Source organism: Hemiscyllium ocellatum, chromosome 23 (assembly GCF_020745735.1).
Source record: "Hemiscyllium ocellatum isolate sHemOce1 chromosome 23, sHemOce1.pat.X.cur, whole genome shotgun sequence".
NCBI classification, from domain to species: Eukaryota; Metazoa; Chordata; class Chondrichthyes; order Orectolobiformes; family Hemiscylliidae; genus Hemiscyllium; species Hemiscyllium ocellatum.
This window is the reverse complement of record NC_083423.1, coordinates 17,170,276-17,189,554: the sequence shown is the minus strand read 5'-3', so window position 1 is coordinate 17,189,554 and position 19,279 is coordinate 17,170,276. Positions and strand designations below refer to the sequence as shown.

The window sequence follows — 19,279 nt, the reverse complement described above, 5'->3', positions numbered from 1 at the left end:
ACCATTGGTAGGATGACCATCCTATTACTTCCAGTACACCAACGTATGTTAAATACAACTCATGACCAGTTGCTGTTTCCCCACTGATAACTGTAACACCTAATCTCAAAACAGCCTTGCAGGCAATATTTAAACCCTCTCAAGTTTCCTTTTCTTGATCACATAATTAGGGTTGCTAACATTCTAGGCTTGTCTATAGAATTAAAGGTTAATCTCCTAAGCCCTGCTGACAGCAAACTCACAAACATTATAAAATAATTGTGGTATCATTTAGTTTGAATGCTTTTGTGTATTAGTCTTAAAAAAAATTGGTATTTTGAGCATTTGGAAATTTGATTGCTTGGGACAATTGCAAGCTGAAACTCCTGCTATGAAATCACCAGCAATTCAGAATTGGTAACCCAATGACGCTAACCTAATCCCAGAAGAATATTCTGATTGCTCAAGTGTGTATTTGCACTGTGTGCTTTAGCATTTCGAATTAAGAATACCGCATTTGGGGCAACATTACTGAGTTAAAATCTTTTCAGGATGGGCGATGTGAGGAAGAAAAGTCAGTCACTGTTCCTGCTCTAGATTACGGATCAATCTGCAGGGAAATGCTGCTGTGCTTTTTCAGTTGAGGACGGGTCCAGACTTGAGTTTGATGCCTTCATAACTGGATTACTTGCTGATATTCACTGTCTAAGTTCACACGAAAGATGGCAATTTGGGAATGGTAGGGAGAGAGGTAGAAAAGGAAAAGCACGTTGAATGAGGAAGGAGTAAGTACATGTGGGAATGTCCTGACACAATAACACAATAATTCCTTTTGTCTCTTATACAGTTTGTCAGTGAATATGGCAAAGATACCTCTGTGACTTCACTGCTGAACACAATGGACCTTTACCTCGAGCTTGTTACAAATCCTGATGGATTCCAATTTACGCACACAAATGTAAGTGCAAAAATACTAAAGCAAAATACCAAGAATGTTAGCACCTTGAAATATAGACAGAAAATGCTGGAAATACTCATCAAGACAGGCAATATCTGTGGAGAAAGTGAGGACTGCAGATGCTGGAGGGACTTGGGGGAGGGGCGTTGGGAATGTGATAGGTGGAAGGAGGTTAAGGTGATAGGCTGAAGGGGGGTGGGGGGGTGAGAGGTTGGGAAGAAGATTGCAGGTCAAGAAGGCGGTGCTGAGTCCGAGGGTTGGGACTGAGATAAGGTGGGGGGAGGAGAAATGAGGAAGCTGGAGAAATCTGCATTCATCCCTTGTGGTTGGAGGGTTTCTATGTGGAAGATGAGGTGCTCTTCCTCCAGTCATTGTGTTGCCATGGTCTGGCGATGGAGGAGGCCAAGGACCTGCATGTTCTTGGTGGAGTGGGAGGGGGAGTTAAAGTGTTCAGCCACGGGATGGTTGGGTTGGTTGGTGCGGGGATTCAGGGCAGAGGAGATGAGCTGGGGGGGGTGCAGTGAGAGAGGGACTCACTGAAATCCTTGTAGAGGGAGGAAGAGAGCTTCTTCAAGGAAGGCATCCTTGCAAGAGGATTTGCAGTAGGTTAAAATCAACTAGGAGAAAGTGGGGACTGTAGATGCTGGAGATCAGAGCTGAGAAGTGTGTTGCTGGAAAAGCGCAGCAGGTCAGGCAGCATCCAAAGAGCAAGGATATGCAGGTCCTTGGCCTCCTCGATTCCCCTGCTCCTGGGATGCTGCCTGACCTGCTGCGCTTTTCCAGCAACACATTTTTCAGCTCTAAAGTCCATGTAGACAATGTCTCTCACTCTGTCCTCATCTATCTTCTTGGTCGCATCTGCAAAACATTCAATTGCTTGTAAGACATGATTTCCCATGGAAAAAGCCATGCTGAATATCCCTAATCGGTCTTTGCTTCTCTAAAATGATGTAGGATTAATATTCATCAGCTTCAAAAGACAATGCGTCAACATTAGATATTAAAATATTTTCCAATTCTTGATGCCCTCTTTCTTGCTACCTCACCAGTTTTAAGTTGAACATGAGAATTTGCAATCTGGATTTTCATGTGTACCTGAATTTCCAATCTCATATTCCTTCCATCACCTAGACCATCTATAATCATCTCTGTAACATCATCTGTCTGTGACTCTACCTTAGTCACAGAAACTATTCTCCATGGCTTTGACCCCTCTAGACCTGACTGCACCAAAAGTTCTCCTTGCCAGCCCTGTATTCCCATTTCATACAAACTACTGTTCACTGAAAACTCTGTAGGAATGAACCATCCTGTCCCAGGTTCTGCTCAGTCATTACTACAATCTTCACTGCCTTATGTTCACCTCCAGTGGCTTAATACTTCACGTCTGAACTTCTCATCGTTACATTTAAATTCATACTTTTCCCTTTGTTTCTCTGTAACCTGTCAATCACCTCAAAATATTTTTCTACATGAAAAGCTTTAATTAAATGCAAGTTCTTGTTGTGTTAACACAAGGGTTTGCAAGTCAGGTAAAGTATAGTCAACTGCAGAGCAAGGAGTCTTTGACTCCGCCTCAGTAGCAGAATGGCACCAATGTGTGTGAGGTTTCACTTCCAAGGACCCTGTGAAATGAGAATGCCAGTTTAGTAATTCTTAAACCAGATTAGGGCAGTTTTAGGGTTTGCATCCCATCATCATTACACACTACATTGCGGTTGTCCCATAATCCTCCTATGGATGATCCTGACAAACAAAACTCATTTCTTGCATTCTTGTAAAAATTTCGGCTAGTCTGCAACTTTCTGCTCTTCCTTCTTTGGCCCCAGTTGCTAGTCACTGGTTGTTTTGTGAAGGACTCTCCATCAGGTTGCTGTACTGGTGCAGATTTGTCTCCATCTACATCCTCCTCGCACCATATGATTAGTAAATCAAACTTGATTTAGAACAATTTGTAGACCCCTAAGATGGCATTTAAATAAAAAGAATGTTCATTTGAAATAGCAACTGGGTCCTCAGTTTAATATCTTATTCAAAACACTGCACCTTCCTTTATTCAGCTAATAAATGTAATGCACAACAGTTATTTTCCTGATTGCATTAGGAGAAAATGAGTATTAATTCGAAGTGTTTCTTTTGTAGTGAAATAAAGTATTGTTCAATGATTTGTTGGAAATCTTTATGCAATTTCTATTGCCCAATCATGTAAAAGATTGTATTTCTGAGACAGTGTTCATAGAACTCAGAAGTAAGAGTTACAACAGGGATGAATCTAATAAAACATTTATTTTGCTGAAGATTGAAAATGATGAGCTTATTATGTTTGAAAGTTGGGAAGGTTTACAAATGACCTAATAACATTTTAAAGACTATGAAAAGAACAAAAGATCATAAGCAAAATATGCCATTTGGCCCAATGAAACCAGTCCACTAATCAAGGAGATCATGGCTGATCTGATAATGCTCAATTCCACTTTCCTACCTTACTCTCAGGACTCTTGGTCCACTGAATGATCAAAAATGACTGTCTCAACCTTGAATACAACCCAATTTTGACAGTGCTCTGCAGTAAATGATTCCATGGATTGACTACACTTTGAGAGAAAACATTCCTCCTCATGTCTGTTTTAAATGTGAAACCCCTCATTCTGAGATTATGTCCATTGGTTCTAGACTCTCCCACAAGGTGAAATACCCTCTCCACAACTATCTTGTCGAACTCCTAAGAATCTCATATGTTTCAATAAGGTCACCTCTCATTCTTCTAAACTCTAATGAATACAAGCCTAATTTACTTAACATCTCCTCGGAAGAAAATCCCTTGGTATCCAGGATCAACCTAATGAACCTTCTCTGAACTGCCTCCATCACCAGAATATATTTTATTAGATAAAGAATCAAAACTGTACACAGTATTCCAGGTGCACTCTACCTCATGCCTTGAATAGTTTTAGCAAGACCTCTTTATTTTGATACTACATTCCCTTTGAAATAAAGGAAATATGGATAAAGGGAATAAATTAGCAGGTAAAGTTACTAAAGCAAATAATATTTTGTTTTGTTGATTGATTGACAAATGTGAAGTTCTATAGCCTATGTTAAAGGAAACAATTAATCATTCATGGAATAGATTAGATTAGATTACCTAAAGTGAGGAAACAGGCCCAACCAGTCCACACTGACCCTCTGAAGAGTAACCCACCCAGACCCAGTTCCCTCTGACTAATGCTGTGGACAATTTAGCATGGCCAATTCACCTGACCTGCATATCTCTGGATTGTGGGAGGAAACCGGAGCACCTGGGGGAAACCCACGCAGACACAGGGAGAATATGCAAATCCACACAGACAGTCACCTAAGGCTGGAATTGAACCTGGGATCCTGATGCTGTGGGGCAGCAGTGCCAACCACTGAGCCACTGTGTCGCCCAAAAGTAATTCAACATAGCTGTCCGTTTTGGCACTTAGGAATCTGGAGAACAGAAATAAAGACTGAAAGTAGAAAATAGCTTCTAAAGTTTATTAACCACATTTCCAGACTGTAAAGAGATTAACAGTGAGAGTCGGGAACAGGTTAATGTATCTCAGATAGGTTTGATCAAATTAAAATATTTTTCCCAGCCACCAATATTATGATGGTTTTTCTTTTTAGAACCGTATGTGGCGGAAGACCAGGTCTAAACATGTTGGCTTGGCATGTACAGGAGTTGACCCAAACAGGAATTTTGATGCCAATTTTGGAGGTAGGATTACACTGTGTGCTGAGGTAGAACATGCATTATCAAACTACAAGTAAAAAATGAGGTCTGCAGATGCTGGAGATCACAGCTGCAAATGTGTTGCTGGTCAAAGCACAGCAGGCCAGGCAGCATCTCAGGAATAGAGAATTCGACGTTTCGAGCATAAGCCCTTCATCAGGAATGGGCTTATGCTCGAAACGTCGAATTCTCTATTCCTGAGATGCTGCCTGGCCTGCTGTGCTTTGACCAGCAACACATTTGCAGTTATCAAACTACAAGTCTAGTTAAACCCAAACAAAGGTTTGATGTTTCATCACATCAATATTGCTTTTGCAGGTATTGAGTATGTTTCAATAGTACAGAGGATGAAAAATGAATGAGAACTAATTGATTGTAGAATTGAGCAGGAGCTTATTATTAATACATGAACCCAACAATAACATTGAACAAAGCATCATTTGCAGAAGATGGGGAAGGGGTCACTGCAGGACAGTCTCTCAAATCAAAACCACCGAGAGTCAGGGAGACAGGAGAAAAATCTGTGTCAGGAAACTATTTGCCAATGATCCACTGAAACAGTTCCAGGTATAGAGATAGGGCTGAGGTCATGCTTTGGCAACTGGGCTGGCAAGACCAGTGCTGGGAATGCTGACAGACTCTTTGCAAATCTTGCCTGTGTGGATTCCACAGAGAGGTAATTTACACCACCCTTTGTGTGAAAATGCGTTTATATTGATATCACCCCTGAAAGGCTAAGATGTAATATTAAGGTGATGCTTCTTGTTCAAGACTCACCCATCTTCAGGAAAAGTATGTTTAAATTTTTGCTTTCATGGGATATGAACATCACTAGGAGAAAGTGAGGACTGCAGATGCTGGAGATCAGAGCTGAAAATGTGTTGCTGGAAAAGCGCAGCAGGTCAGGCAGCATCCAAAGAGCAGAAGAAGGGCTGAAGGAGAGCTCATGCCCAAAATGTCGATTCTCCTGCTCCTTGGATGCTGCCTGACCTGCTGCGCTTTTCTAGCAACACATTTTCAGATATGAACATCACTGGCAAGGCCAGCATTTGTTGTCTTTCAACTGAATGACCTACTAGAGGGCAGCCAAGAGTCATGGAAGTCACATGTAGGCTAGACCGGATAAGGACTACAGATTTCCTTCCCTGAAGGACATTGATGAACCAAATACATTTGTAACAACAATCAACAATAGTTTCATGGAGCTGAATTTTAGCAAAAATCAATGAAGAATCAATTTTAGGAAATTTCAAGGATGTTTCCCCTTTGAATGTTTTAGCAAGCTACCTCAGTCAATGGTACATTGCTCACTCGCCTCTATAGTGCCGTGCTTGTGCCACCTAGCTGTCGCCAGCAGTTGACATAGAAGGCAACATTCCCTCTATGCTATACAGTTGTGCATGCTCAGGTGGTTGCTGTCTGGAGATGTTAGGGATTGTTGGCCAACATATTAGATTAGATTAGATTACTTACAGTGTGGAAACAGGCCCTTCGGCCCAACAAGTCCACACCAACCCACCGAAGCGCAACTCACCCATTCCCCTACATTTACCCCTTTACCTAACACTATGGGCAATTTAGCATGGCCAATTCACCTGACCCGCACATCTTTGGACTGTGGGAGGAAACCGGAGCACCCGGAGGAAACCCACGCAGACACGGGGAGAATGTGCAAACTCCACACAGTCAGTCGCCTGAGTCGGGAATTGAACCCGGGTCTCAGGCGCTGTGAGGCAGCAGTGCTAACCACTGGGCCACCGTGCCGCCCATGAGGCCTGGCGGGGCGGGTGGTGAGCTGGAACTGCTGCTACACATTCTGACTTTCATGACACATCAAGGCTCTCTTTGCTGCAAGGCAGAATAGTAATCTTCATAGAAAAGAGGTGAGAATAGGTAATAAAATAGATTAAAGGTAAAGTCACCACAGCCTGACCAGATCATAAGGCCATTCTCTCATTAGAGAGAGATGACTGGTGTTGGTTTAACCAGAGGGCTACTGTACCTCAGTGACGGGAAAGTTTGAGAGAGTCCTTCATAATAAACTCAGCTAATGCAGGACTTGAATCCACAATGTTAACATCACTCTGCATCGCAAAGCAGCTGCCCAGCAGATCAATAATGAGATATAAATGTATGCAAATAGGTCACTTGTCACTTGTTAGCAAAATCTTCATCTCACCATTCAAAGTTTTGATGGAAGATCGGTCATTGTATTTCTAGACATGGAGAATCACATTTTCTACTGTCTCTTGTTTTCACAACTGGCTCATGATTGTCCTCATCATCCAGGGGCTCATAGTCACTGTTACTGAAATAGGCTTTCAATTCTACCTTTCATTAATTGAGTTTCGGTTCCACCATTTGCCCTGATGCATTTTGAACCACAGTATTAACCTGAGCCTCTGGCTTAATAGGCCAGTGACAGTATCACCAGACCATTGTCTATCTACTTAATCAAATTCCTTTATTGCATTATAGACTTGGGAATACATACCATGTTTACCTACATTCTACCTCATAACTTAACCCTTAATACATTTCTGGAAAACCTGCACTGCTCTCCCTCCGAAGCCAAAGGGTCAATGCCCAAAAGTGAACACAATGCTCTAAAGGAAAGACTTTCTGGGTCCAACTCCAATTATACAGTGCAACCTGAGGGCAGGATCTATTAAACACCAGGCAGGTCAGAACACATATTTCTATCAAGGAAGCTGCACATGTTTCCTCCATTTAAATGAATGAATGAAATTCAGGTGAGCTAATTTACAGATGTGTTTCCACCTGTCTGATTTCCCAATTTCATTGCACCACGCAATCCAAAATACCTTTGTACAGAAAAAAAACATTTTATGTCTGCTGTGTTGTTATTGCCCTTCGTCTTTGCAATTTCATTTTTCTTTAAAACATTGAAATTCTCGAACATGTCTGAAAAGTAATGAGGCCAATCTTGAATTTCACAATCATTTTTTCAAATAAAAGAGCACTAAATGGTTAGCCATCAAATCTTATTTGCTGATTTTATTTAACAGGACCTGGTGCCAGTGGCAATTCTTGTTCATCAACATATTATGGACCTTATGCCAATTCTGAGAAGGAAGTCAAAGCCATTGTTGACTTTGTCAAAAGTCATGGAAACTTCAAAGTCTTCATTGATGTTCACAGCTATTCTCAGCTCTTAATGTTTCCTTATGGTTACACCTCAACTAAGCCAAAAGACTATGCAGAACTGGTAAGTTTTTCTAAACGTTCTAAGCAACAACTGTAACAGGACTCAGAGCCATTTGTGCCAACAATCCACTGAATTGTGGTCCTCCAAAGACCTCTGGGCCTAGCTATAGGATGTTAACATTTGGTCCCTGATTTCTTCCTCATTCCTGAAGAAGGGCTTATGCCCGAAATGTCGAATTTCCTGTTCCTTGGATGCTGCCTGACCTGCTGCACTTTTCCAGCAACACATTTTCAGCATTTGGTCCCTGATGGCTGGCAGACTCGTTCCAGTTCTAAAACAGCAAGTGCGAGGGTCCCATTGGTCTAACTCATACACCTTCTGAGCTACTAATATAACTCACACACCATTTGGACAGGCAACTTACCTGTTAAAGGAAAATAGTGAATTCAAAGCAGGAAGGATGATGTTTAAGAAAACCAATGTTACTTTTTAACATTATTAATAGTGGAGAGGAGCAAGAGATCATATTCTATCTGAATATTCAATGCATTTGTCATAGTTGCTCCCTATGAATTAATGTGAATGAATAGGAACAGAGATTAGGAAGTAACTATGGTGCTGGATTTTAAAAAAAACATACACTTTACAAGCATGGACATTCATCTGTTGTTTCTTATAGTAATGATTTGGTAAAGAATTGGTTATCAAATTCTCCAAATTTGCAGATGCTTACAAAATAAGGACCAAAGTAATCTGACTCAAAAAATATTTAGCCATTACAGCATGGGGTTGAGAAGTGACAGACTGTTCAATGTGGATAAGTGAGAGAAAATAAACAAGAAGGAATATTTAATTATGTGCTGGTCAGGAAAGGGATTTGTTGTTAAATTTATAATAACAATTTGTTAAAAATACCTATGAAAGAATAGCTTCTAAGAAAAGTTTTGCAATGTAACTAATGCACAGAAATACAGAATCACTGAACCACAAGATTATTATTTCCATCGAAAGGACTTGGAGGCAATTAACAGAAGTTTCACGTGTAAGGATTAAAGGATGAGAAAGTTTGGATTAATTGCTTTGCAAAAGGTATTTCAAAATGAGATGGAAGTTTCATGCATATAAACATCAAGCAGCAGTGGGCACAAATAACAAGTTAGGTAGATGAGATCTTTCCATCCAAATAGAGAATCTAGTTCATTAAGATGGTAAATATATGATTGACACTGGGGTCGGTATCTAAATAGTAACATGCTGTTGACTTTTCATATAAAAATTACCTGGCTTGTGTCCTTATTAGTTTCAAATTTTAAATATGTCCTTTTTCACGCAGCTTGATCTCAGCAAGATATCTGTCACTTCTTTAGCTTCACTGTATGGGACCGACTACAGATATGGACCCATCTTCACCACAATCTGTAAGTAATTGCTCACAGGGAAAGTAATGTAATTACCTCATAGAATCACAGAGTCGTTACGGTGTAGAAATAGGCCATTCAGCCCATTGTGCCTGCACCAGCTCTTCAAACAAGTATTACTACCTCCTGGTTTCCACCCATTACTCTTGTCCCTCCTATTTCTCAATTGAACCTGCCTCCATCATATTGCAGTGCAGCACATTTCATGCCTTTACTACCTGTTGTATGAAAAAGATTTCTTTAACATTAGCATGGCTTTTTTTGCTTATCACTTTAAATTTATGTCCTCTCATCTTTGTTCCTTTAGCAAGTAACATAAAAATGGATAGTAAGAGCTTCTTTAAATATTTAAAAAAGAAATGAGGGTCCAATGTAAGTCCTTTACAGAAAGAAAAGCTGGGGAAATCAGGGACAAGGACATACATACTTGGCATCAGTCTTCATGGTAAAGGACACTAATAGCATTCCAGAAATAATCGAAGGGCAATGGGGGATAGGAAATAAATTATACCTGATAGCTATATGAGAAAAAGGGTTCTGGAGCGACGAATAGGGTTAAAAGCTAATAAGGACTTTAAACCTGAGTGGTTGTATCCAAGGATTTTTAAAGGAAATAGACAGAAATGATGGACATAGTGATTCTGAACGGTCAGCTAGATGGACATAATAGAATATGAGTTCCCTGCTTGGGGCTGCTAATCTGGTTCAATCATGGGGCCCTGGCTGACAGATAAGAACAGGAGTGTCAGATATCCTGTTCATTCTGACAGCTGGCTCTGAGGGAATTGATTAGTGTTAAGGATTCTGCACTCCTGAATTAAGACTGAATTGGTGATGGATAATGATTCTGTGGAGTTACTTCAGTGGATTTACTGGTAGTAATCTTCCAAGAATCCTTAGATTATTGAAATGTCCTAGAGGGTTGGAAGGGTGTCAAAGCAACACCCTTATTCAATAAGAGAGGGACAAATAAAGATACTGTAGTTAGCTTAACATCTATCATCATTATTAGATATGAATACCACATTTATACGAATATTATGAAGTATATAATAGTAGAGCATTTATAAATGCATAATATAATCAAGCAGCATAAGCATGGTTTTTTGAAGAGTAAGTAATGGCTGGCAAATTAATTAGAATTCTTTCAGGAGGCAACAAGATAGATAAAGGTGGACCAATACATGTAATATATTTAGATTTTCAAAAATGCATTCCACAAGGTACCACATACAAACCGACTTAATAAGGTAAGGTGCCATGGTGTTGGGGATAGTATATGAGCATCTTTGAGGATTGGCTAACTAATAGAAAACAGAGAGGTGGAATAAATGGCACATTTTCAGTATGGCATCTATAACCAGTATGGCAATACAGGGATCAAGTTTGGGACCAGAGTTATTGACAATATATGTATTAATGATTTAGTAAGGGAAGTGAGTGTTCCATCAACAAATTTGCATATGACATTAGAATAAATGGAAATGCAAATAGTGTGGAATTACACAAAGAGTCAAGAAAGGACAAGAGATTGGGCAAACATGTGACAGTTGGCAAGTAATGGGGGAATTGTGAAGTTGTGCACTTGGTCAAGAAAGATAAAAGAAATCATTATTATTTAATTGGAGAAAGTCTGCAGAAACCTTTAGCACATCAGGATTTGGGGGTCCTTGTGGATGGATTACAAAAAAAATGCATCCAAGTTCAGCAGGTAATAAAAGAAGACAAATGAATTGTTGGCTTTTATTTAAAAAGAATTGGAATTCAAAAATAGGGAGCTCTTAATAAAGCTATACAAGGCATTCCACCAATATTGTGAACAGTTTTGTTCACCCTGTTGAAGGAAAGAAATACTGACATTGGAGGAAATCCATAGAAAGTTTATCGAGTTGATTGCTGATTGGGAAATACTTTATGATGAGAGGTTGAATAGATTGGGATTTTACTCATTGGAGTTCAGACAAATGAGAGGTGACCTTATTGTAACATGTAAGATTCTTAGGGGACTTGACAGGGTAGATGCGGAAAGGTTACACCTTGTGGAAGAGTCTAGGACCAGAGGGCATAATCTCCGAGTAAGGCATTGTCCATTTAAACCATCGATGAGGAGGATTCATTTTCCTATCAGATGGTAGCCAGTTTTAGGAATTCTTTACTTTAGAGGGCTATAGAGGTTATGCATTTAGTCTATTCAGGCCTGAAATAGGCAGAGTTTTAATCAATAAGGCAATCAGGCGTAATGGGGACAATTAAGGAAAATGAAATTGATGATTGAATGTTGAAAGAGTCGATGGGCTGAACGGCCTACTTCTGGTCTCATGTCAATTAGTCATTTTGTTGACACATTTTAAATGGACACTGATGAATTGAAAGGATGCAGGAAGACCACCAAGATTGAAGATCAACGAAAGCCTAAGTCTTTAATTTGGAGATAAAGGGTGAAGTCAATGTTATATTAATGACAGATGAAATGGGCTGAAAATGCTTTATAGGATGAATCAGGGTTAAAAATCACACAGCACTAGGTTATAGTCCAACAGGTTCATTTGAAAGCACTAGCAGGTGGTTGTGGAGGGTGAATCAGGCCAGAGATGAGTAATAAAAATATTTATTTTTCAACGAGGTGATAAAATGTTTGGAATGATTAATTAATAATAAGAGTGGTGTCAATGAAGAATTAAGGGAATTAAAAAAAGCTTTGCTTATCCCTCCCTATATGCTTTGCAACACTTACCTAAACATCAAAATATTAACCTAGTTAAAACAACAGGGTCATGATAGTCTCTAGGCTTCTAAATGACAGTTAGCTGGAAATACCAAATTCTCCCAAAATATTAAATATTACTTAGCACTAAAATTCTCTATAGATTTATTTAATGCTTCTTCGTAATGTGCTTCCCTCACTAGGTATCCACTCACTATCTGTCAACGCTCTGAAATATTGCTTTGCATATAAACAACTCTTTAGAAATACATATTACCCAATGTTGTGGCTTATTGTGTGAATAAACTTTAAATGGTTATCTCCCTCATCGTAAAATTTCCTGCGATTATAGGAAATGTTTTGACAGTCTATTTTGCAATACATCTTTCTTAAAGTGTAAAATCAAATTGCAAACCCAAGCAGTGGTGCAATGTCAGCATGAGTGTCAGCTATCAAATTATAAGTCTTATTCTTTTGGTTTAAAACTGTTAAAATATCATATACCACTTTATCATTTTTTTTCTTTTGTTATAGTAAAAAATTCCAGTTCAATATTTAGAATAAACATTTTTCTTAATGATACATTCTTTGTTTATAATTCAAGGCAGATTTAAGTGCAAATTAAGTGAAGCTCAGAATAAAAGGGACCATCAAGTGATAGTTGTGTGTGGTGTTTCTTTGAGGCTATCAAAATCTTCCCTTTAATTTAAGAGTAAGCCTAAAGTAGTATTTTGTTGATGCAGACTTGATGGGCCAAAGGGCCTCTTCTACACTCTATGATTTTATAAATCAGCTCATACAGGTTCTCTTCAGGATCATAAGCTTTCCAAAGTCCAAAGGATAGTTGGACAGCCTTCTTTTACTTATGCTTGTGTAATAACTGTTATGGAGATGTGGGTGTACTGTACCTTTAAGAGAGTTAAGAGCTGCCTGACAGGATCAAGCGTTCTCAATAAGGTAACAATGTAACACTTAGTCAAAAGCTAGATTAGCTGGGTTGCCTGGAAATGACAAAACAGATTCAAATTAGGCCAATCAGTTTAAATTATATCCCGAAAAATATCAAATTCCAATCAAGTTTGAATTGAGTGTATTGACAATCTTAAAAGCCAATGACACAATCTGATGCTTTGAGGTTATAAGACCGGGAAACCTGAGCAATTGGAGGAGAACTGCCATGCCACCAGCATGTAGAGACTGCCTGAAAAATTGTTCTCTTAAAGGTACCTTTATTGATCAGTGACCTGTGAAGTATAAAGAAGACACAGGAAGATCCAAATAGAAGATTTGACAGCTGGCTGAAATTTTAGTAAATTTTAATCAGGGGTTTATCAGATGAGTATTATAGAAGGCAAGATAAAGGATAGAGGAAGGAGTTATAAATAGTTGTGAGTTAATTATTCTGTTATACTTTAAGAAATAAAGTTGTTAATTTTTACTTTAAATAGTTCTCGGCCTCTCGAATTTTCACAAATTACTGGATAAATCTTTTCTGTGTTGCTGATGTAAATTAAGTAGGAGGGTTTAGCCCGTGCCCGAACATAACTGAAATGGGTTATCATCTGGATGAGCAAAGGGATAATGGCCCTATCAATAAGTGATTGGAATATCTTAAATCCATCTAAAGTAGTAATGGAAAAAGTGATCGACACTGATTAATCGAATCTTGGAGGTGTTGAGAAAACCTGCTATATGTGCAGGTGTGAATGAGCTTGAAAGTAGTTCCTGATATTAAATGGCAATGGGACAATTGGGCAAAAATAGAGCATCAGTAAACATAACACAGTCATCAGCATGAATGGAGGAATCCTGAAATCACTTAACAACATTGAAGAAACAAGATACCTCTCCTTCTTTATGTGGAAAGTGTTAACTGCCTCCATGAAGATTCCAGAGAAGCAATAATTTATTGTTGATTGCAAAATATTTTCTAAGGCAATGATTTCTTTACAAATAATCAGGCCAAATTACAGCAATTATACTCCGAGGGAAAGGATTATGAAGGAAACACTTACCTTCCCCATCCAAAATCTTTCTTCCTCAAGATTGAGTCAACAACCAAATTGATCTACTTCCAGTGCATTTCTTTTAAATTGAGAAGGGTAAGAGCAATTGGGACCACACTCTTCCTATGATTTCCCTTTTTGTATTGGTAAATATTGGGCTTATAGTAAACGCTTTTCCATACGTGATATAGGTGCAATTGACAATCCAATATTGGGTATTCAAGGTACAAATCAAAATCCCAACATCCTAGGCATGGCACATCATTGTGCAAAGAAAGAATTACTTTAGAACAGTAAACTATCATAAAGTATTTATTTGTTTCCTCATTAGATCAAAGCAGCGGTTCATCCATCGACTGGGCTTATGATCAAGGCATCAAGTATGCTTTCTGCTTTGAACTGCGTGACACTGGTCGCTATGGCTTCATTCTACCAGCCAATCAGATTATTCCAACAGCTGAGGAGACCTACCTAGGTTTGATGGAAATTCTAAACCATGCCAGAGAGAACCCCTATTAAAATTAATTCAAAGAATTCTGCAATTATGGTTTAAAGGTGCCTCTGTTTTACATTTGTATTATTACTATGACTACCACAACATATCTAATCATGAAATACATTGGATTATACCAATAAAGCCTCACTCAATCAAGATACCAAGTTTTAAAATAATTTTATTCCTTCATATTGGATCAACAATCACCTGGATGTTTTGTACAGATTTTCTTCTTGCAATAAAGACTTTGGTGGAGTACTCAGTATTATTGTTGTCTCTAGGAATTTAGGTTGCATATCCTGTAGACTTTTTGGAATGGATCTTTTTCTGACAAAGTACATGAAGTGAAAATGGTTTTGTAAAGCCTTGACTTAAGAGTGTGGTGTTCATAATAAAATCCTCTAAACTAGAGTTACCAAAATCATGCAGAAAATTGCTGATATAGAAAGTGGAAGCATCACTTCTCCTGGACTCCTTTGAAGAAATGATATCCTAATTTGAACTGTAGCAAACCTCACAATGTTGTGTACTTCGATTTGCAGAAGCCATATGACACAACTCCACTTGATTCAGGGTAAATCTTTGATATGAATGAGAAATTAATTGAGGAGCAGAAGACATTCATAATATTCATAGAGAGCTGCATTGAAGTTGCAGTGGCTAAGGGATTGGGGTTGGATAGAGTAATATTTAATGGAGGAGAAAGTGAGGTCTGCAGATGCTGGAGATCAGAGCTGAAAATGTGTTGCCTGATGAAGGGCTTATGCCCGAAACATCGAATTTCCTGTTCCTTGGATGCTGCCTGACCTGCTGCGCTTTTCCAGCAACACATTTTCAGCTCTAATATTTAATGGAGTCTCCTAATGGTTGATCTTGGAATACTGCAGTTTACAATTTACATCAAGTGTGTAGTTTCAGATACGCAAGAAAATGAGAGATTTGCAAGTACTAAACTGTAGATTCAGGAGTGGAAGCTCAAAATTACAACAAGAAAACAGAATGGCGAACTAAAGTAGATTGAATGGCCTTCTGTTATAACCTTGAGAAAAAGGTAGAGGGAAATTCAATTCAATTGCATCTGTGTTAATTCACAAGTATTTGATGTAATTTGGGAAGATTCAAAGCTGGGGTGGGCCTTTGGCTTAGCCGACTGGGCCAGAAGGTGCAGGGTTAAAAATTGCTCCACACCCTGAACAAGTGCAGAGTAGAGCTACAGGTTGCACATTTTGAGATACGGCACCAACCTTGTCCTTTTTATTTTACAAATCAAGGGATTACTAACCACACTGAGTGGAACATTCACATTAAAAATATCCGACCAACTGCAATCAGTTGTTGAATAAAGTCTTAGACTTGTACAGCACAGAAAGACCCTTCAGTCCAACTTGTCTATGCTAACCAGATATCCTAAATTAATCTAGTCCCATTTGCCAGCATTTGACCCAACCAGGTTCCTTTTAAATGTTGTAATTGTACCAGCCTCCACCACTCATTCCATACATGCATCACCCTCTGCATGAAAAAAAATGCCCCTTAGGCCCTTTATACATCTTTCCCCCCCTCACCTTAATACCATGCCCTCTAGTTTTGGACTCCCCCCTCACCCTCTCCCATCCCAGTAAAAAGACCTTAGCTATTCATCCTATCCATTATCCTCATGATTTTATAAACCTCTAAAAGGTCACTAATGAACCTCCAATGCTCCACCCTGTTCAATCTCCCACTCTAACTCAAACCCTCCAACCCTGGCAACAGCCTTGTAAATGTTTTCCAAACCCTTTCAAGTTTGCAACATCTTTCCTATACCAGGAAAACCAGAATTGTACGCAGTATTCTAAAAGTGGCTGAACCAATGTCTTGTACAACTGCAATATGACCTTCCAACTCCTACACGCAATGCACTGACCAATAAAGGAAAGCATACTAAATGCTTTCTTCACAATTACCTGTAACTCCACAATCAACAAACTATGAACTTGCACTCTGAGGTCTCTCTGTCCAGCAAAACTCCTCAGAACCTTACCATTAAGTGCATTTTGCTTTTCCAAAATGCAGCACCACATATTTATCAAAATTTAACTCCATCTGCCACTCCTCGCCCCATAGGTCCATCTGGTCAAGGTCCTGTTGTTCTCTGAGGTACTTTCTTTGCTGTCCACTACATCTCTAATTTTGGTGTCATTTGCAAACTTACTAACCATACCCCTTATGTTCACATCCAAGTCAGTTATATAAAATGACAAAAGGCAATGGACCCAACACCAATCCTCTGCAACACCACTGGTCACAGTCCTCCAGTCTAAAAGCAACTGTCTACGATGATGCTCTGCATTGTACCTTTGAGCCAGTTCTGTATCCAAATGGCTAGTTCTCCCTGTATTCCATGTGATCTAACTTTGCTAACCAGTCTACCATGAGGAACCTTGTTAAAAGCCTTGCTGAAATCCATAGACATCATATCCACTGCTCTATCATCAATCCTCATTACTTCTTCAAAAAACTCAAATCAGGTTAGTGAGACATGACTTCCCAAACATGAAGCCCTGTTGACTTTCCCTAAACAGTTCTTGCCTTTCCAAATACATGCAAATCTAGCTCTCAGGATTCCCTGTAAAAACATGCCCACGACCGATGTCAGGCTCACCGATCTATGGTTCCCTGGCTTTTCCCTACCATCTTTCTTAAATAGTGACACCACATTAGCCAATCTCCAGCATTCTGGCACCTCACTTGTGGTTATCGATGTTACAAATATGTCAACAAGGGGCCCAGCAATCATTTCCCTAGCTTCCCAAAATTCAAAGGTACACCTGATCAGATCTGAGAGATTTATCCATCTTTACACGCTTAAAAATATTTAGCACCACTGTCTTTGTAATATGGACATTTTTCAAAATGTCACTATTTATTTTCCCATGTTCTCCATCTTTGATATACTTCTCCACAGTAAACACTGATGTAAAATACTCATAGTATCTCCCCCATCTCCTGCAGTTCCATTCATAGGAGGCATTGCTGATCTTTAAGGGGCCCAATTCTCTCCCTACCCTTTTGTGCTTAATATATTTGTAGAATCCTCAGGTTTAGCAAGAATCCAATGTCCAAAGGTTTTTCCTCCAGATTTCCTTCTCTTAAGCATACTGTTACTGCCTTTATACTCTTCCATGGATTCATTTGATCCTGCTGTCTTATGATCTGACATACGCTTCTTTCTTATTCTTAATCAAAACCTCAATTTCTCTTGTCATCCAGCATACCTTACCAGCCTTGCCCTTCACCCTAATAGGAACAAACTGTTTCAGGACTCCCGTTATCTCATTTTTCAAGGTCTCCCATTTTCCAGGCATCCCTTTACTTGTGGGCATTCATCCCCAATCAACTTTTGAAAGCTCTTGCCTAATACTGTCAAAAATGGCTTCCCTTCAATTTAGAACTTAGATCCAGTCTATGCTTTTCCATAACTATTTAAAACTAATAGAATTATTCCTCCAATACTTTGCATTCTTCTCCAAGCAAGGAGTGTACAAGTATGACAGTACAATCCCATAAACAATCAAACTTCCAAGTTCTCTGCAGCATTAAATCAGATCTTGATGATATTTCATAGCAGCAGGAATACTGGCTGATTTTATTTCATCACTGGCTTAAAGAATGTAAACCACAACATTAACCCTCAGAGCTCACCCATCTGTGGATCTAAATTACCAATTGAACTGTGCCTCACTGAGTCATTTGAAGAAAAATAAACCTCTTCTGCTGTATAAAGACAACTTTGGTGAAAGGTTTAAATTGATGCAAGGTTTGTGAAGGTTTGTAGCTCAGGTTGAGGTTTAGGGTGTAGGTTTGCTCGCTGAGCTGTAGGTTTGATATCCAGACATTTCATTGCCTGGCTAGGTAACATCATCAGTGGCGACCTCCAAGTGAAGCGAAGCTGTAGTCTCCTGCTTTCTATTTATGTTTGTCCTGGATGGGGTTCCTGGGGTTTGTGGTGATGCCATTTCCTGTTTGTTTTCTGAGGGGTTGATAGATGGTATCTAGATCTATGTGTTTGTTTATGGCATTGTGGTTGGAGTGCCAGGCCTCTAGGAATTCTCTGGCATGTCTTTGCTTAGCCTGTCCCAGGATAGATGTGTTGTCCCAGTCGAAATGGTGATTTTTTTCATCAGTGTGTAGGGCTACGACACCAACGGTCTTAAACAAAAACTAACAAACTTAAAAAGACCCAGTACAACCCATGGACAAAACCAACGTCATCTACAAAATTCCATGCAAGGACTGCCACAAACACTATGTAGGACAAACAGGAAAGAAGTTAGCCACCAGGATACATGAACACCAGCTAGCCACAAAAAGACACGACCCTCTCTCCCTCGTAGCCCTACACACGGATGAAAAAAGAAACCACCATTTCGACTGGGACAACACATGTGTCCTGGGACAGGCTAAGCAAAGACATGCCAGAGAATTCCTAGAAGCCTGGCACTCCAACCACAATGCCATTACCAAACACATAGATTTAGATACCATCTATCAACCCCTCAGAAAACGAACAGGAAATGACATCACCACAAACCCCTGGAACCCCATCCAGGACAAACATAAATAGAAAGCAGGAGACAACAGCTTCACTTCATTTGGAGGTCGCCACTGATGATGTTACCTAGCCGGGTAATGAAACGTCTCGATATCAAACTTACAGCTCAGCGAGCAAACCTACACCCTAAACGAAGTTGAGTTTTTTTTTAAAAACTGCCAACCTAAGTACAGGGAAAGATTTGCCAAACACCCTTCC

General features: G+C 39.4%; 1 protein-coding gene across 1 annotated transcript in view; it reads left to right on the top strand.

Moving 5' to 3' along the window:
- Positions 1-14,581, top strand: part of LOC132826857 (carboxypeptidase A1-like) — a 35,162-nt gene extending 20,581 nt beyond the window's left edge. The window contains exons 7-11 of the mRNA XM_060843113.1: positions 827-937; positions 4,589-4,679; positions 7,724-7,923; positions 9,197-9,281; positions 14,323-14,581. Of these exons, the coding sequence (XP_060699096.1) occupies positions 827-937; positions 4,589-4,679; positions 7,724-7,923; positions 9,197-9,281; positions 14,323-14,510 (675 nt within the window). The 3' untranslated portion in view covers positions 14,511-14,581. The remainder of the gene's footprint in view (positions 1-826; positions 938-4,588; positions 4,680-7,723; positions 7,924-9,196; positions 9,282-14,322) is intronic.
- Positions 14,582-19,279: the final 4,698 nt, after the last annotated feature.